The 20,950-nt window shown below is 41.3% G+C and overlaps 1 protein-coding gene across 1 annotated transcript in view; it reads left to right on the top strand.

Moving 5' to 3' along the window:
• Positions 1–20,950, top strand: part of MYO16 (myosin XVI) — a 397,000-nt gene that overhangs the window by 220,707 nt on the left and 155,343 nt on the right. The window contains exons 21-22 of the mRNA XM_068984571.1: positions 15,046–15,198; positions 17,260–17,460. Coding sequence (XP_068840672.1) covers positions 15,046–15,198; positions 17,260–17,460 — 354 coding nt within the window. The remainder of the gene's footprint in view (positions 1–15,045; positions 15,199–17,259; positions 17,461–20,950) is intronic.

Below are 20,950 nucleotides of genomic sequence, written 5' to 3' on the forward strand. Positions count from 1 at the left end.
TTCCTGAATTTGCCTGTGCAGTGTGCTACAGGCCATTGGTTTGAATGATGCATTTTAGACTCTGAAGTTGCTGATAGAATGGTGAACTTCCGCATGTCGTATTCCACTGGAAACTTGCAGCAGAATGCTTACCAGATCAATATTATATTCAGAACCAAACCCAGAAGGGTCTTAATGTCTTTATAAGTATCTGTTCTATTCTGCTTTGAGCTTGTTGACCTATGGGCTTCTCATTAGAGTGTCAGCCCCCACAGAGCTGCAGTCAGGTGTGATACCACTTTATGCATATAACAAGCTTAGCAGATGTGTTTCAGCTGAAATTTAAAGAGGAAGCTGATAAGAAAAAATCTTGCTCTCCTGGTGGCTCAGACGGTAAAGAATCTGCCTGCAATGCAGGAGACCAAGGCTCGATCCCTGGGTTGGGAAGATCCCCTGGAGAAGAGAATGGCAACTCACTCTAGTATTCTTGCCTGGAGAATCCCAGGGACAGAGGAGCCTGCTGGGCTGCGGTCCATGAGGTCACCAAGAGTCGGACACGACTGAGTGACCGATCACTAGCAGACATGTTTCAATTAAAATTTAAAGAGCACACTCGTAAGAAAAAATCTGTAGTAAATTTGCTAGTGGTTCTTCTTGCTCAGGCGTAGGAAAACATATATTTATATATTTCTTGACAATCGTTCGTTCATAAGCATTTTCCGTAAGAAACCTGACATATATTTAGGACAGGGACAGTTTGAGAAGATTCTAAGAAGTACTCCAAAAATCAGGACCGCCATCCTCGGTATGCTCAAGAAGCTCCCGAAGACTCGCTGACAGCTTGTGATACTTTACCTGAGAGTTTGTTTCAGCTAATAGGAAACGCTAGTGCCCTTAGACATCGTGGTACCACTGATGTTAGTAAAGCGAAGGGAATTTAAGGCACGATGTGACAGGAAGAGGCAAACGTATTTTTCGGGTCCAGAGATTATTGCTATTTAGACAGCTGAAGAGGACGAATGAAAATACGGCTGCAGACAGCGAGAGGGCCTGACACAGTGGTACGTGTGCATCGGCGCGTCAAACAAAGGACTTTTGCGTGTCCTTAAGGCAGTTTACCAGAAGACAGAGGAAAAGAAGAAAACATTCACATCATCAAAGCTAGCAGCTGGCCTAAGTGAGAGCTAAAATGCCCCTGGAAGGTGCATAATTACAGGTGAAAAATGAAACAGGCCTCCGGCATTATTAGAAAGCCTTGATACTACGAAGGTCCGGATTCTCCCCAAGTTACTTTATAAGTATAACTTGGTGCGATCTCACTACAAATAAATGAAGAATGAATGATGGGATTAGAGCAAGTCAGCGTTACCGCCCCTGATAAGTGATGGATCTAGGCATCTCTGCCGTGAGGACCACTCACAGCGGACTTGCAAAGAAGGGCGGCAGTATACCAGATGCTTGTCAAGTGTCCTGCCGAGGAAGGGAGGATGGAAAGAAAGGAGGACAGAAGGAAGGAAAGGAAAAGTCCTGAGTGTCATGAGGTGCATTGATGCAGCTACTAACTAACAGAACCTGGGGACGGAGGACGGACTTCCCTGGCGGGCCAGTGGTTAAGACTCCACCTTCCATTCTGAGTTCGATTCCTGGTCCGAGAGCTGAGATCCCACATGCCTCAAGGCCCCAAAATTCAAATTATAAGACAGGAGCAATATTTGTAGCAAATTCAATGAAGACTGTAAAAATGGCCCTCATCAAAAAAATAAAAATTAAAAAAATAGCTGATGAAAGAACGATAAACTAAACCACAAGAGTTCACCCAACAAAATCTAAGCTGTGAGAAACAGTGCAAGACGAATGACCTGATTTCTTCAACATGTAAAATGCAAGAAGAAGGTGACTGCCAGATCTAAGGAGCTCTAAGAGATGTATAAATCAGTTATGTATATAGGCATTATGTGGGTCCTGATTTGCTTAAGTGTAAAAATTATGAATTAATGTAATGTGAAATCTTGGTATTTGACAAAATTAAAAATTTATTCTTGATAGAAATTATATGTGATATAGATAATGTGAAGGTACTTTTCAAAAGACATTGTAGCTTAGAGAATTATACTCAAATATTTGCAGTTAAATGACAGAGTGTCTGAGAATTGCTTCAGTGAATCTAATTTTGAGGGTAATGGACAAGGAAATGGATAAGGCAGAATTGGCCATGATGTGGTAATTGTTGATAATTGTTGAAGTCGGTTGATTGCAGATGAGGTTTATTGGGTTATTCTTTTCATTGCTGAGTATGTCGAGATCGTCCATAATATACAGGTGCCCCTCTGAGATACTGCTGACTCAGCTCCAGACCACAGAGAAAAAGCAAATACTGCCAAACCTGGTCACATGCGTTTCCTTTTGTTTCACAGTGCATATGAAAGTAATGTTTGTACTACACTGTATCTATTAAGTGTGCTATAGCTTAAATCTAAAACAAAAAAAAAAAAACCAGCACTGATGTCTGCACCCTAATAATAAAGACTTCATTCCTAAAAAGCACCATCATCTGAGCCTTCAGCAAGTCTTTGTAGAAACACCAAAGATCAATGATCACAAGTCACCATAACAAATATAATAATAATAATAATAAGTTTGAAATATTGCAAGAATTACCAAAATATGACACAGAGGCATGAGTTGAGCAACTACTGTTGAAAAGCTGATGCTGGTAGAGTTACCTGACCCAAGGTAACTCGAGAGCTTCAACTGGTGAAAAAGGCAGTGTCTGTGAAGCACAATAAAATACGGTATGCCTGTACCATCTAGAATAAATGAGAAAACTCTAAGATTATATAAATATTATTTTAATAAATGCTAGAGTGTGTTCTCCCAACAGTTGCTATTGCCAAGCTCTGCAGGCTACAGATCTTCACCAAAGTCATAAAGAACAAAGTAGTGGAAGCTAATGATTTAACATTCAATAATTTCCCCCAATTTCCCACTAGACACATAGCATGCAGCCACGTGAAATGAGACCTAAACCATGCAGTCTGTAAACTGCTTCTCAGCAGTCTGCTATAAGAATACAGAGAGTTTGAAAAGATAACACAGTCGTTCAAAGTAAAAGCTTCTGTTGTGGAGGATAAGATCATGACAGCTGACCAGTCATCAAGTGAGGCTTCCTCTAAGTGGATTTCAGAAGAGTCTTCAAGGGTTTGAAACATTTTCCTGCTTACAAAATCTTTTCTAAAGAGGGAGATTTCTTGGAAAGTCCTGGTGAAGAATAACTCAGGTTTGGGCTAAGTGTTCAAAGGTTTGGAAAAAGCCAAATGCCTGGACTTCTAAAGTTCTATGAAATAAGATTATATAGTTTGTCAACCTCAACCTTCAAAAAACCCCATGCAATCCCTAGTTGTGAAATCACTATCCTAGATATGATACAGAAAGAAATCAGTGGACATATGGAAAGAAAGTGGAAGTGTTAGTCGCTCAGTCATGTCCAACTCTTTGCCAGCTCATGGACCGTAGCCCACCAGGCTCCCGTGTCCATGGGATTCTCCAGGCAAGCATACTGGAGTGGGTTGCCGTTCCCTTCTCCAGGGAATCTTCCCGACCCAGGGAGTGAACCTCAGCCTCCCGCTTTGCAGGCAGATTCTTTACTATCTGAGCCACCAAGGAAGCCCAGAGGATATATTAACAGCCATCAACTGAACCCATCAGTTGAACTCAAGCCATTTGCTCTTGATGTACATAATTCCATTTTACAGATGAGAAAAGTGAGAGTGCTGTGGTCTCTGCTCTGTAAGAAAGTGTTTTCTCGGAACCTGGAAGGGTCCATATTTTCTGGCTCATTTGCATCAGAGTCCTCTGTGGTTCATTCATTCAACAAATGTTTTTTGTATGTGTACCAAGTTCCAGACTCTGCATTAGGCACTAGGAAAGGTATGCGTATTACAGTGAGGTAGGTGGGGCACAAATGTGAGAAGGACTAATTCTAAGTGGATATCTTGGGAGAAGAACTAGGAAAACCTTAGTGAGGAAAAGGCTTCTGCTTTCACCCCTCTTATGGCAAGTCCCATGTATTGTTCCTCTGATTTTTTTGATTGAAGTATAGTTAATTTGTGCAGTGTTTTATTGACTGGTGTACAGCAAAGCGATCAAGTTATGTATATATATAGATTCCCTTTCAGATTCTTTTCCATTATAGGCCATTACAAGAAATCGAGTATAATTCCCGATGCTGTACAGTAGGCCCTTGTTTCTAACCTATTTTAGGGCGCCTTTTCCTCCACATCTTCTCCAGCATTTGTAGATTTTTTAATTATGGCCATTCTGACTGCGTGGGGGGTGATACTTCATTGTGGTATTTAATCATAGCACATGTTCGGATAGACTGTTAGGTATCAATATAATCTATTTTCAGCTCAATGAACTGATCTACGAATACAAGAAATTACCCTAACCTTGTTTCATATTTAAACTCCCAAATCATGCATTCATTAAATGTCTAGCTCTGAGAACATTTTCTCTATCTAATTTTCTGGAATCTAATTTTCTGGAATCTTCTGGAATCTTTTCAGGAACTCACCGCACTATTGATAACACAATATAAGAAAAAAATAGAATGAGGAAATTAATTTTTTTACATATCAGAACCCTAGTATAGTTCTATTCCGAGTCCTATTGAAAAATAAGCAGATTAATTAATGACACGCTATTGTAATGTACTTCTTGTAATAATATTGTAGTCTATGTTTAAAAATAGTGTGGTTAGAGGTCTTCAGGTTAACAGTTTTGAAAACATTTTGGGGGGAACAAAAAAAATGAAGCCGAAGAAAGCAATTTTGAGCATGGAAAGTGCACATTTAATGAAATTTTTTCCCCGCAAAACTTTTTAACTTAAACAATATCACCATTTTAGAGCTGAGGAAACTGAGGTTCAGAGAATTTAAGCAACTCAAGGAAGAACACACAGAGCCAGCATCTGATTCCAGAACGTTTCAAAGGTTGTTGGAAAGTTAAAGGTTCATTATTATTATATAATACATTTCCTAAGCTTTAATTGCTACCTTCTTATGGGTATATTTTTTTTGTGTATTTCTCTTATGATACACTATTATTTATTTATTTATTCTATTAAATATAGAGGCAATAAACTTTTAATAAATTTTATATGCCATCGTTTTTTTCATAGTGAAGTTTTTCAGCAAATCCAGTTGTTTAATATAAATAAGTGAGTTGGCGAGGGCAGGTGTATCTTCTTCCCTGTAGAGTGAAGTCAGGCCTTTTATTGCACTCCGTTTCGTTCGACTTCACAGACATTGCGTTGTTTACAAATTAAAGTTTTGGGACAACCCTTCATCAAGCACGCTTTGCTGGTGCCATTCTTCCAATAGCATCTGCCCAGTCCATGTCTTTCTGTCATGCTTCAGTAATTCTCCCATGCCACGCTTGTTTGTTATCATTATATTTGTTACGACGGTCTGTGATCGGTGAGCATTAGTATTACTGCTGAGACTTGCTGAAGGCCCGCGTATTTTTAGCAGTAAAGTAGCTTTTAATTATGTACATTTTCTTTAGACACAATGCTATTGCACACTTACTGGAGTGCAGTGTGGTGTATGCATAACATTTCTCGGTGAATCCCCTGCATTCACCAAGAAGTTTGGTTCTGGGGAACCAAAAGATACATGTGATTAGCCTTATTGCCACATTCTTGTTCCTGCCCTGGTCTGGAACTAAACTTAAAGTATCTCTGGGGTATGCCTACACCAGGGTGATTAAAAGGAAGTGCTACAAAATATAATAGGAAGAATTAATGTATTTGAAAATATGTATCAGGTCACTTTAGATAAGAGTCAGTTGAGTTCTTTTGATGACAACTAACCAGGAAAAAGCTCAGCTTTACAATAATGAGTCTGCAGATCCAAAGCCCCAGGAGTGCTGACTGCGAGCATGGTTCCATTTAGCCTTCTGCTAACAATCAATAGTGGCTACAATTTCTGGAGTTATTCCTGTAACTCAGAAGTTCTTCCCTTATGATCACGAGCTCTTGCAGCACCTTCTCAGAAAGCTGACGGACATCTAGAAGCCTTCCTGGGGCTACATGGGAATTCACATGCAAATCCATTGGGTCCCAGAGTGGCACTTTTGAGCCATTCTCTTTCTTTCTCTGGCACCTTAGCCAGGGCTCTGAAGTCTGTGATGTTTTCAGTATCTCTTTGTCATTGTCCAGCCACTAAGTCGTGTCTGATTCTTTGTGACCTCATGAACTGCAGCCACCAGGCTTCCCTGTCCTTCACCATCTTCTGGAGTTTGATCGAACTCATGTCCATTGAATCAGTGATGCCATCCAACCATCTCATCCTCTGTTGCCCTCTTCTCCTCCTGCCCTCAATCTTTCCCAGCATCAACGTCTTTTCCAGTGAGTCAATTCTTCACATCAGGTGGCCGAAGTATTGGAGCTTCAGCTTCAGCATCAGTCCTTCCAATGAATATTCAGGACTGATCTCCTTTAGGGTGAACTGGTGTGATCTCCTTGCAGTCCAAGGGTGCCGGGGTCCAGCCCCGGTGGATGCAGGGTAACTCGAAGGGGAGACAGAGTAGGCGTCCTAGGAAAAAACTTATTTAATTACAGATATATAGAGAGATTAGAAACGGATAGTGTAGTAGGAAAATTAGTGGAGAAAAGGAGACTGAATAACTTGGTTTACGTGGAATACCAATCACCACTTACGTAGGCCACAGGCATCTTTCCGTTCTCCCGAAGGAGAGGAGGCATTGAGGCCTCCCCGGTCTGATCTTAGAAGCCCAGGCAAAGTTAGTAGGCTTGGTGAGTACCCATGTACCAGATGGGAATTCAGCCGGAAGGGAAGAAAACGACACGGGGGAATCAGTCTTTCCAGAAACTGATCCGATTTCTTTATTTTTTAGGTTTGTTTATATACCTTTTGTTATACATAGGATGAATACAGAGTCACGCGGGGGTCTGCAGACCTGACCCTTGTCACAATCCAGTGCTTCATATAAAATTATACAAAGGTCTTATGGGTTTTACATCATCTTCTGGCCATGAGGCCTGCTGACATTTTATGATCCTTTCTTTCTGATAACCAAAAAACTTATTTTTTACAAGGGTGTTTTTTCTTAAACCAGGCGCCACCCTCTGAAGGTAGCAGAAAAAGCTGCATTCCTGTAGGGTGAGGGTGTAGCAGGTTACAACCAAGAAAGGAACTTACTTAGCCTAAGGCTTAACATGATTAATCTTAACGGTTAATACTTATTTTTCCTATATGCTAGTTATATTCATTATAAGGGCAGGGAATATGGAGATTTAGCAGCAAATATTAGCTCAACAAATGAAAACCCTTCACCAATGTTCCCCTGAAGATCTATTTAGTCTTAAGATAGTGATAAAGTTACATTTTTGCATAGCAAGGACACAGTGATTTATAACAAAGTACAGTGATCTATAACAAAAGAGAAAATTCGTTAACTCAAAAAGTGTAGTATTGCTAACATCAAAAACTACTATATTTCCTTTTCTATATTCCAAATACATTGATTAATATATTCCCAGGTGCCTAAGGATATGGAGGCCTGGCGGCAGTCATTGACTCAACAATGAGAAAAGCACTATGCTAATTAAGACTTTCAAAATACTCCAAACTCTCTGTGCTGTTTATGGTTGAGAGGTTGTCACACAAGCTAGTCTGTCAGCAGAGAGGTTTGACCTGAAACACCCTTGTCACACCCAGGGCAGGGAATTAGCAGTAATTATTGGCGCAATAAATGAAAAACCCCTTCACCAATATAATTCCTAATCAACCCACTATACTATACTAATAATTTTTTAACTTCTCAAAAGAGTCTGTATTTAGAAAGTTTTAAAGCATCTCGTGCCTCTCATGGCTGGGAGGCTGTAAACAATCACATGTGGCCGGACGAACCTGCTCAGGCAGGCTAGAGAGAACCTTCAGAGGAGTTTGTAAGTTGAAACACTCTTGTCACGCCCAGGAATTTTTATTAACTGGAGCTGCACGTTTACTCCTTCTCCGAGAGAACTGGTGGGGAACAGCCCCCCATAGAGTCAGAGGTGTAGGCGAGAGCATGAAACAGTAAAGTAGGCAGACTCTGGTTTTGCGGGTAGATGCTCGGGAACAGGGGGTTTCCTAAGGCTCGATCCCACCTTTGCGTATGCCAAGCCTCCTTCCTCATGACCTTTGCCATCGGCGGAGTTCCTCACGCCGGCCCCCGGCACAAGGGACTCTCAGGAGTCTTCTCCAATACCACATTTCTAAGACCTCAGTTCTTCAGTGCTCAGCCTCCTTTGTGGCCCATATCTCTAGGCTTTGTGTTTAATCCTGGATAAGGAGAACTCTTTGAAAAAGACCTTTATTCCAGTAGTGTTTGTGTGTTTCAATCTGACATTAGCAGATTGTGATGCAGAATATGGCAAGAAAATTAGCTAATACGTTTATTGTTGACCAACCCCTAAATATTGGCGATTCACATTAAAGGAGATTATAGGCATGAATTAATCTCATTAAAATGTTGGATTTATTTTTAATTTTTATTTATTTATATATTTATTTTTTACTTTACAATATTGTATTGGTTTTCCCATACATCACCATGAATCCGCCACGGGTGTACACGGGTTCCCCACCCTGAACCCCCCTCCCATCTCCCTTGAATTTAATTTTTGAACCCCTGTTGAAAAATGACAGGATCCCTAAAAGAAATACAGTAGGAAGAGAAAGTGTTCTTGTTATCTGTATAAAAATAATGTCTCCATGCCTGTGAAGTAACCTCCAGCTATATTAGCTTAAAACCTATGACACAGAGTTTGATTTGAAATCTCAGTGAGAATCCAGAGACGGAAAGGGTGTTTGGTTTCTTAATGAAACAGTAATCTTCCCAGAAGATCGCCTAGGTGGCACTAGTGGTAAAAAACCCGCCTGCCGGTTCAGGAGACATAAGAGACATGGGCTCGATCCCTGCTTCAGGAAGATTCCTGGAGGAGGGCATGGCAACGCACTCCAGCATGCTTGCCTGGATAAACCCATGGACAAGAGGAGTCTGGTGGGTTACAGTCCATAGAGTCGCAAGAGTTGGACACGACTAAGCAACTGAGCCTGCATGCAAATATCAAGGACCTTTTGGCATGGGATGGGTCAAATGTCTCACGAGGCAGATGTCTAAAGGACATTTTGGTGTTTTATTGTTTGCTGTTGTTGTTTTAATTTATTTTAATTTGGGGTATATTTTCTTTGAGCTTCCCTGGCGGCTCAGCAGTAAAGAATCTGCCCGCCAATGAAGGAGACGTGGGTTTGAACCCTGGGTAGGAAAGATCCCCTGGAGAAGGAAATGGCAATCCATTCTGGTGTTCTTGCCTGGGAAATCCCATGGACAAGGGAGCCTGGTGGGTTACAGCCCGCAGGGTCTCCTAAGAGTCGAATGGTACTGAGCAACTAAAACAACACCAACAACAAATAGTTTCTCCCCCGTGTTGTGTGAGTCTCTGCCGTGCAGAATGAATCAGCTGTGCGTAGTAGACATGTGTCCCCTGCCTCTTGAGCCTCGCTCCCACTAAAGGACACTTTGGACAGAAACAAACGTCCTTTAAGGTATAATGGTATGATATATGTCATGCATGTGTGTGTGTGTGTAAATTGATGTGGAAATCAGTTAATGGACTGTGTATGCCATCATCTGTCTCCACGTTCGAATCACCCAGAAAACTTCTAAAATCTATCAATGCCAGGCCCCACTCTGATTTAATTGGTATGGGGTCAGACCCAGACATCAGCCTTTTTTAAAAGCGCCTGGTCAATTCCAGTGTTCGGTAGAATTTTGAATCCCCGTCTAACGCCTGGGGCTCTGCCTTCAGCTGGAGTCAGCTTTAATTAATCTCCACTTTAATTCCGTGATGCATATGTCACGCTTTATTATATTTTTGCTTCAGATAAATTTCACTGAGTAATAAAAATAAAGGGGGAACAGTTGGTGAAAATTTACTCAAGAAATTAAGTTTGTCATTAATACAAATGATGGGCCATCTGGATAAGCAATAATGGCCTGTTACTAAAGAGTGTTTTCAAAGGGTGCCTGGCTTTTACTATTAAACCGCCCCACAATGGCAGCTAATGTACAAAGCATGTATTTTAATCAGAGAAGGTGCATGCTGATTAAACAGTTGTTAATAATTGTTCATTATCATTTATGAAAACCCACCTTTTACCTACATTAACGTCTACTCCAGGGAATACTGGGGGATTTTAATGAAACTCAAACACAGTTCCATGGGTAGAGTTGAAAAATAAAAATAATGACTGTTTTGCATTGACGGCAGTGATAGTCTCAATTACTGATGCAGATTTATGCTTCTAGATACATAAGCTACTTTGCCTTTGCAGATCTTTCTTTCTGTCTTTCTCTGACGGTGTTTAACACATGCGTGCATATGCACACGTAACACAGACAGCTCAGGGAGGACAAACCAAGAGCGTGCAGGTCCTTGTCCTGATTCTGGCCACCGTTCCATTCAGTTCAGTTCAGTTCAGTTCAGTTGCTCAGTTGTGTCCGACTCTTTGCGACCCCATGAATCGCAGCACGCCAGGCCTCCCTGTCCATCACCAACCCCCGGAGTTCACTCAAACTCACGTCCATCGAGTCCGTGATGCCATCCAACCATCTCGTCCTCTGTCGTCCCCTTCTCCTCCTGCCCCCAATCCCTCCCAGCATCAGAGTCTTTTCCAATGAGTCGACTCTTCGCATGAGGTGGCCAGAGTACTGGAGTTTCAGCTTTAGCATCAGTCCCTCCAGTTAACACCCAGGGCTGATCTCCTTTAGAATGGACTGGCTGGATCTCCTTGCACTCCAAGGGACTCTCAAGAGTCTTCTCCAACACCACAGTTCAAAAGCATCAATTCTTTGGCACTCAGCTTTCTTCACAGTCCAACTCTCACATCCATACATGACCACTGGAAAAACCATTGCCTTGACTAGACGGACCTTTGTTGGCAAAGTAATGTCTCTGCTTTTGAATATGCTATCTAGCTTGGTCGTAACTTTCCTTCCAAGGAGTAAGTGTCTTTTAATTTCATGGCTGCAGTCACCATCTGCAGTGATTTTGGAGCCCAAAAAACAAAGTCTGACACTGTTTCCATTGTTTCCCCATCTATTTGCCATGGAGTGATGGGACCGGATGCCATTAGTGGCATGCATTTTTTTTTTTCTTTTCAGCAAGGGGCCTGCCTCAGGGCGCTATGTCCACAGCCATCCCCCTAGCTGCCTGTCCTGGTGGTTCTGAAGTTCATGCTGTTAGCACTTTTTTTATATTTTAACCTTTGCTGAAACAGTGAGTGCGATGAGCAATTTAGAATAGGGAAAGGAAAACTGTTCTCATGAAAATGTTTGTATGCATGACTTCAAAATGAGTTTGAGAAGCGTCTGCTTCTAATCCCGTGTGCTCGCTGTGATTTCCGTCAATGCATCTCTCACTGCTGTTGGAAATCCAGGCCCACATTCTGTTAGAAAGGCTGCAAGTCAGAAATCACAGGCTATTCACAGTACGTATCTAACTGGAGTTTTCCTTGGGATTTTAATAAATTTTTTTTTCTCCCCAGAATACAAAGAACTCAGTGTACAATTAAAAGTTCCGATATATTGTAAGGATCACCCCCTGTCACCGAGTCCCACCCAACACTGCAGCTTCAAAACGGTAACACTCGGGACAGAAGCTATATGTTTTATGAATCATTTTGACCAGGAGAGCATTCATTTGGTTTCCTCTGTTTAGAAGCGCAGGCCAAATCTTTTTTTTTGTTACCCAAAGTTTGGTAGATTATTTTAGACTTTCCTTCCCGGGGGAGGGGGAGAAAAGCAAGGGGAAAAAAGACCAAAAGCCCTTTTTCCAGCTCTTTCTAACCACGGTGGCTTTCTCCACATTCACGGTTGATATTGTCATCCTTTCTAAACAGTGGATCGATTCATTGAAATCCATATTCAGTTCAGTAAAATGTTAGGAAGCAAAACCAATTAAAATGTCTGGCTTTTATTATAAAAGCATTTGAGTCAGTTCAAACACTGTAGCCAGGTATATATATATAGACGTAGTCAGCTATTAACAGTCAGGAGCAAGAGAATTCAGTCAGTTGTCATCAAAAGTAATTTTTATAACAGAGCTGAAGTCTATTCTGAATGCAAAACGATAAGAGAACTATCATTGTATAATTTATAGATACCATATATTATATAATTTATATAAAATTATTATATTAAATGTTTGAGAAATCTACATCTACCTAAGTCTTTTTAACTAGAGCATCTCAAAATGAGGGGAAGGATGCTGCTGCTGCTAAGTCGCTTCAGTCGTGTCCGACTCTGTGCGACCCCGTAGACGGCGGCCCACTAGGCTCCTCTGTCCCTGGGATTCTCCAGGCAAGAACACTGCAGTGGGTTGCCATTTCCTTCTCCAATAGGGGAAGGATAAGTGTCATATAATATGGATGTCACTTCTACAGCAGAGAATCAGCCATTGCTGGGCTTATTTCAGAATCCTGTATCAGACTTCTTTTTTATTTTTTCATGCAATAATGGACATCATGTTATTTTTCACAGCGCCTCCATTTAAGTCTTGGGTGATCTATTTCCCCAAACATATAACATTTAGGCCCACCTTCTGTAACTACTTCTAAATCAAACTGCTGAGATGTAGGATCTATTTGCGTTGTCTTAGATGATTCAATGCATATTTTAATGTCGAAAAGTTTGAAAACTTTCAATTGCGTATATCATCTAATCAAAGTGAATCTTTTCCAATGGCTTCATTTCATAATGGAGCCATTTACTTTCTGTACATTTACTATAAATATTTCACTTCAAACTGAATAAATTTGTTTTATAGCATTTATTAATCTTTGGTAGAGAAATTATCTCAGGACAAAAGGAGTTTATCGCCTTATTAGTTCGGAGGAACACCTCAAAGAATTATTTCTTTAAGTAAAGTGAAGTATTTTTTAATTTTGTGTTTTTTACTCTATCAACAATTTTTAGAAATTTCTGAATTATTCGTTTATGATTATAATGAGAGCGACAAGAAAATATATTCCTTTCACGGGGAGCTACTGTTGTGGACAGATGCTGCATAGTTTTACAGAGAAAGATTTGTCTCTCCCGAATCATTCCCAGAGATTTATAGCAGGTGGAAAAAATAAACATAGATCTCAAAGTATGGATATCACTTAGTTTTGATGGGACAAGTCAGGGGGATGAATGTGTTAGACTGTATCAGCTATAATCGGGGCTTCCCTGGTAGCTCAGCTGGTAAAGAATCTGCCTGCAATGCAGGAGACCCCGGTTTGATGTCCTGGGTCAGGAGCGTCTGCTGGAGAAGGGACAAGCTACCCACTCCAGTATTCTTGGGCTTCCCTGGTGACTCAGATGGTAAAGAATCCACCCGCAATGCAGGAGACCTCGGTTTGATCTCTGGGTTGGGAAGATCTCCCGGAGAAGGGAACAGCTACCCCCTCCAGTATTCTGGCCTGGAGAATTCCATGGACTGTATAGTCCATGGGGTTGCAAAGAGTCGGACATGACTGAGCGGTTTTCACTTCACAATTGTATCAGGATTGTATCAGGAAAGAAATATGTTTCAGATGATATTTAAATTCTGAATTCTGTGCCTCCCTTTCCCGGCTCTCGTGCAGATTTATGGATCTGTATCTGTATTCAAAATGTTTTTGCCTTAACAACCAAGAGTGGAAGCTTCGTTCTATATGGTGCGTTCTCAAATAAAGCAACTATATTTTTAATATGTTTATATTCAGAGAATTGATCTGCAAAGTTGTGAGTTAATTTAGGAAACAGTTTTAAATTTAAAACCCTTCCAGCTTTGCATATATCTCGTGAGATGTAGTCATCAAGAGGAAGAGAGAAAAAGCTCTGGTTATCTACTGGCCAAATCAGAGAGAAAGAAGAAAATTCAAGAAATTTCAGAGATCCCGGATGGAGTGGTAGAAGGAAGAGGTGATATTCCAAGTCTGGACAAATTCTCTCTCAGGTTATTCCAGTTTTAAAATGATTTCCAAGACAGCAGCAGTGTGGCATCATTCTTATTTTATTTGTAACTCTTTGGGAAGGGGCTTATAAAAAGCCTTGTTTAATCAATTACATACAAGGATGAGGCTGGGCACGCAGTTGCCCAGGAGCGTATGCCGTGGGCCCCTCCCTCTGCCCGTCTCGAGAGGCCACAGCTGAATACCCCGAACCAGGCCCCAGTGCCCACTGACCCCTGCAGGCCCCTGGCTGCTCAGCTCCCTGGGTCCTCAGACCAGGGTCCACCTGCTGCCTTCAGGTGTCAGCCAGGGCTGGGGAAATCCAGGGGATGTTCAGACAGACACACTTTTTAAAAATATTTCTTTATTTCAAACCAGTTAATTGAGAATAAGGGAGATATTTGTAGCAATTTTCCCTCTTTCTTGTTAATTCTTTTTTAAAGGTCTTATTTTGTACTTGAAGCAATAGGGAGGCTTATCCAGTCGACAGACATTCACTTATCATCAAATTTACTGAAACCGTTTACTGTGGCGCAGAGGTGCAAGAAACGCTAGTGGAAACCAGGGCAGTTGCCCCAGACCATCATTTTTAACTCTGTTGTTGTTGTTGTGTTTTTTTTTTATTTACCACAGAAATGAGGAGGCAAAAATTGCTCCTCCTTTCTCTGGCTTCTCATTAAAATGGAGCTTTTTATCTTCCTTTGTCGACAAGGGCTCAAATATAATTTCAGTTTGGAAATATATATTTTAAATACTGAAGTATGTTTTAGACCCCAAATTTGTAAGTTACTGTTGTAATCATACTTCCTGTTCATTTTAACATACTCTCTTTCAGTTGCATAATCAGACCACGTGAAGTCAACCACATCCGGTGAAGCTCTCTACTTGGCTTCTCAGGGCCGAGTGGATGCGCTAATTGGTGCTGACCACCTTGAGTCAGCACTTGGCCCGTCTGAAGCGTGTGCTGGAGCACGTGCCTGCTGAATCACCCTGTGAACTGTTTTCTTTTTCCCTGCAACAGCTCTGTGTCAACATGACCAACGAGAAGATGCACCAGTACATCAGTGAAGTGCTTTTCCTACAGGAGCAAGCAGAATGTGTACAAGAGGGAGTTACCATGGAAACGGCTTATTCTCTTGGTAACCAGACTGGAGTTTTGGATTTTTTTTTCCAGGTATTCATATAATATAATTGGATACTTTACAGGATGCATGCATTTCAAAGTCCTGGAGACAGAGAATTTTCTTTCAAGAAAATTTGTAAGAGACTTGATGATTTTTAATTCATTTATAATCAGTCAGGGTCAGTTGAGGAGCATACAGCCTTCCTCTGAAAGGGTGCTTGAAGGATTACCAGTTGATTGAAAGAACAAGAAATAATCAGATCATTCTGTTATAAGAATATTCAACAGTGGTTATATCGCTAAAACACTCCTTTTGGAATAGTTACAATACCCATTGTACAAATATACTATTTCATAAATAGTACTAAGGCTGACAGGGCTTCCCGGGTAGCTCAGCTGGTAAAGAATCCGCCTGCAGTGCAGGAGACCCTGGTTCAATTCCTGGTCAGGAAGATCCAGTGGAGGGCTTCCCTGTGGCTCAGCTGGTAAAGAATCTGCCTGCAATGAGGGAGACCTGCGTTCCATTCCTGGGTTGGGAATATCCCCTGAAGAAAGGAATGGCTACCCACTCCAGTATTGTGGCCGGGAGTACTCCATGGACAGAGAAGCCTGGCGGGCTACAGTCCATGGGACTGTAAAGAGTCAGACACAACTGAATGACATTCACTTCCAGACTAGCAAGATCATAAAATAAATTCTAAAAATCTTGTTTATCTCCAAATTTCTAAGTCTGAATATGGAAAACTTTGGCAGGAAAAAGATGTGTATACGTACGTGCCGTATAATCTTAGTGCCTCTGTGGGTGTTTATGCTTATCTTTCTTGTTTGTACCTTATAAAGCAAGAATCTTTGCCTCCGTGTCACCATCATAAAAATGAAAATCTCTCATACAAACAGCAATCTGTGTCTACTGACATAAGGCATTATACAGATTTGAAAATAATATTTTTAAAACACTTGAACATTGTTTAAAATGAATGCCATTTCGCTATTGGAAAGAGTAATATATGGCTTTCTACCCTTTATTTTTTAACTGTGTACTTATAAATTACTTTATTTATTCATTTTCCTATTAATAACATGCAAAATGGTCTCCTCTCTGTTACTAACTTGTCAGTGTGCTGTGTTTTAATTACAGAAGTTCTTCTCTTCCAGAAAGCCCCCTCTCACAATGACACACATAATATATAGTTTTAACTCTTCATTTAGAAATGGGTTGACAATACATATATTTAAGTTAACATATACTTGACCATAGGTGGAAAGCCTTGGGTACCACTGCGCTTCTCCACACTTGCTGCTCTGTCCTTGGCTGCTAAACAGTGGTCAGTGGAACAAAATTATTTATCTCTTTGGTTACTCTCGTCCTTGGGGTCCTCTTTGGAGCGGTTATCTCAGTGGAAGCCTCATCATTACGAACTGGAAATGACAGTTGATATTTCTGCTGTTACTTCTCTTTGATCCCTCTGCAAAGCACCATGAAAAGACATACCAAGTACAGAGTGAAAGTTGCATTTTTACATAAATATGTAGGTCTGTGGGCTTCCGAGGTGGCACTAGTGGTAAAGAACCCGCCCACCAATGCAGGAGAATTGAGAGACGCAGGTTCGATCCCTGCATCAGGAAGATCCCCTGGAGGAGGGCATGGCAAACCCCTCTAGTATTCTTGCCTGGAAAATCCATGTTTAGAGGACCCTGGCAGGCTACAGTCCCTGGAGTTGAAAAGAGTCAGACACGAGTGAAGTGACTTAGCATGCAGGCACATGTATAGGTCTATATACCAGAAAGAAAAAATACAGCTTGTCTGTGGTTGGAAATTCTATTTTTCTTAAGATGAGAATATATGCCTGTGTTTTCAGGACGTTAAAGCACACTTTTATTTATTTATTAATTCCTGATAAAAAAATACTACTGAGGGCCAACATTACATCAAAGGTTTGCTAGGTGGTGGGGACACAGTGAAGAACAAAAATAGACATGTATTGAAAGAGAAACTCCTGTTTTGAGTGATCGTATTAACACGATGAGGCTGCAAATGGTATGTGTGAACAATAACGAAAATAGCAGAATGAGGAATGGAAGGGAAAAAACAACTGTCTTTTTAACTTTCAGAAGCCTTCTGGATTTCTCTCTTTATTGGATGAAGAAAGTCAAATGATTTGGTCAGTGGAACCAAGTCTTCCCAAAAAGCTCCATGGTCTACTGGAATCCTCAAACACAAATGCGGTCTACTCCCCTGTGAAGGATGGAAACGGGAACCTCGCCCTCCGAGACCAAGGCACAGCTTTCACCGTTATGCACTACGCGGGCCGGGTGAGTTCACAGGCCTGAGCACTCATGCACCGAAGGCCTTAAGGGCAACCCTGCAAGATCGTGCTATCGTAGAGTTTTGATCACTGATACTGCGCCAACAACCCACAAGCTCTTTCTTCCCTAAGCTGTTTCCTTTTTGCCTGATAAGGACTAGGCATCTTCAGAATGTGAGTGGTGAAGCGTGCTGTAGAATTCTTTTCATAATGTTGCTAGATGTGTAACTTGGGACGTCCCACAGGGCGCAGTGGTAAAGAACCCACCTGCCAGCGCAGGAGATGCAGGAGACTCGAGTTTGATCCCTGGACTGGGAAGATCCCCTGGAGGAAGAAATGGCAACCCAGTGCATGGAGCTGAAAAGAGTCAGACACGACTGAAGTGACTTAGCAGGCAGGCACACGTATAGGTCTATGTACCAGAAAGAAAAAAACACAACCTTTCTGTGGTTGGGAATTCTAAACTACATACTTTCCCATGGACACAGGATTGGCTATACAGACTGACTTGTCTACAGTCCATGGGGTCGCAAAGAGTGAGACCTGACTAAGTGATTGAGCTTGCATGCCAGGTTTGTAACAATATGAGCAAAAGAGAGCTGGATTTAATACAGAAGGTCTGCTGTGAACGTCGGGATATTTTCAAAATCCAGCTGGACGCCTGGGTTTACTTACCCTCAAAATAGTTGCTGTTGTTCAGTCGCTCAGTCGTGTCCAACTCTTTGCGACCCCGTGAACTGCAGCACGCCAGGCCTCCCTGTCCTTCACTGTCTTCTGGAGTTTGCTCAAACTCATGTCCACTGAGTCAATGATGCCATCCGCCCATGTTATCCCCTCTGTCGTCCCTTTCTCCTCTTGCCCTCCAGCTTTCTCAGCATCAGGGTCTTTTCCAATAGTTTTAAGTATGAACTTACTTTTCCTGAAGCATGTCTACCTAGGAAAGTTGCTCTCAGGGTTTGTAAAGCATACTTCATGCTTCAGATCCTTCACGGACCAACTCTGATCTGTGTAAGCCTGTCACACCCCTGAGGCCAGGCTCGTGTTAGGCTTCTCCGAGTGGGCTGTCACTTCCTCCAAGCCTCATGTGCCCAGCTCTCCTCTACGAAACCTCTGGGCAGGTGCTCTATCCAGTCCACTCACCATTTCCCTGCAGCTCTCTATGCACCCCCGGATTTGAATATATCACGGTCAAGGAAGGAGAAGAGAAATGAACAAATGTTTATGCTATAACTTGCTTATAGTAATATTGGACTGGAAATGACTCTGAGGGTCTCACCCTGTTGACTGATGGAAGGTTGTCACAGGCCAAACAAGAAGGGAAATGCTAGAGGAGAAGGCAGTTTGGAAGGAAAGATAACTCAGTTTTAGATATTTTGAATTGGAGATTTTTTAGTGGAAACCCTCAGGAGATGCTGAAAATGATGCTGGGAGGTTGGTTGTTTTTAGAAACAGTCATATTTTGGAAAATGTGTATCTGATAATTGAACATGGAGAAGAGGGAGAAAGATATTAGTAGGAAAGGAAAGTATCACGGAAACCAAGAGGGAAGGAGAGGTCGGGGTCAATAGGAAGCGTGCCTGGACGGGGTGGTTAGGCAGGAACACCTTGGGAGAAGCTCTAGTGTGAAGGGTCGGATGTGGGGAGGAAGGAAAAGTCAGTGGATGATCTTATATAATGAATGGATATTCTCAGAAATTATTAACTTTCTTTGTATTTGAGAGATATAGCCTTTAAACTTTTTATAGCAATGACAATCTTTTAGTCCTGTGTTTAGATTTTTGATCTATATTTTCTTTATATTAAAAATTTATTACAGAACATAGAAGCAAAGATACTTGCATAATAAAATACCATTAGAATGTTAGGAAACTTTTCATTTCAAGAAAACTTTTTGCATCAGAAAAAAAAATTTGAGGTATAGTTCATTTACAATGTTGCCTTAGTTTCAAGTGTGCAATAAAATGATTCGGTTTCACATAAGTATATTTATATGTGTCTAAATATACACGCACACATATATTCTTTTTCAGATTCTTCTCCATTATAGGTTATTCCAAGGTGCTGAGTATACTTTGCTGGGCTATACAGTAGGACCGTGTTGTTTATCTTTCCTGCGTTGTTTATCTTTCTGCTGATCCCAAATTCCTAATTTGTCCCTCTGCCCTTTTCTGCTTTGATGACCAGAGTTTGTTTCCTGCGTCTGTGACTCTGTCTTTCTGTTTTGCAAATGAGTTCATCGTATGATATTTGTCTTTTGCTGACTTACTTCACTCAGGGTGCTAATCTCTAGGTGCATCTGTAATACTGCAGATGGCGTTATGTCATCCTTTCCACAGCCGAGGGATATTCCGCTGTGCGTAGGCACCACGCCGTCTTTATCCATTATGCTGCTGATGGACGTTCTATGAAGCCACTGCCTTTGTTTCTATATTCTTTCATATCCCCAGTGCCTGGGAAAGTGTCTGGCACGTAAAAGACATCAATATATATTTGATGAATAAATGAATTATTTGATAATTTAAAAATAATTTATTGAATTCATAGGATTTAGTTGAGAAACTATTTTTCTGCAAGTTTCATCTGCAGTAACTAGACACCTGACCCTCCTGACCTGCCTTGTAGGTCTGTTTGTATTGTGTCTTGGGGATATACTAGATGCTGAGTAAACGCTAATTGCCTTAAACTGAATGGTACCAAGCTCTGGAAGAATATCTTGCTTGCTAATTAGTTTATGTTTGCTTTCAAAAAGTGTTACACAAGCACTTAATAAAATTTCAGTTGTTTTAAGAAAATCTGGGGAAAAGCAATGAAGAGTTTGAGTGAATACAATTATGTCACCGAGCTCTGAGAGCAATAAAGCAAAGCAAAGAAAGCCCATTGATTAATTGCCACATAGCTAAGACCCTGTGGAATCACAAAATTTCCTGTAAAAGCGCCTTTATACTTTAAAGCAGGATTTTCCATAATTGGAGTCAATTTTGTGGTTTTATGAAAGTCTTTCATTTCACTGAGATGTACTGATGAGTCTTAGCCCAAGGACTCCCTGAGGACTATTCACATGTTGAAGCATAGAGTCTATGTAATTTGTGGCAGTATGTCAAGCTATATGCCATTCCAATCATCAGATGTAGATGCGTATACTTCAGTTCTGAGGCACTGCATTTTCAAGGAAAGCAGCACATTTCTGCATCTTGTAATTCAGAAGTTGTAACAAAGAGCTAATTGGCTTAAAGTCAGAAGGCAGGGGTCTGTTTTGGATTGTAGGATGAGCAATCCTGAATAGCTCTCTGATGACCGAGTTGATCCCCAGGGAGACCGCGATGGCTTGGGGGGTCGCGGGCTTGATGGGCATCTCTTCTTTGCCCAGACAGATGTACTTGAGTCCCTCCCATCACCACTTGTTCCTCCGTGACTCGTTTACCTAGTTTTGTTAGTAGAAGCGTACTACATCTCACAGGAAGGCTGATCATCACTGCTGGTGATGATACTGACTCCAG

Source organism: Capricornis sumatraensis, chromosome 12, assembly GCF_032405125.1.
Source record: "Capricornis sumatraensis isolate serow.1 chromosome 12, serow.2, whole genome shotgun sequence".
Lineage (NCBI taxonomy): Eukaryota > Metazoa > Chordata > Mammalia > Artiodactyla > Bovidae > Capricornis > Capricornis sumatraensis.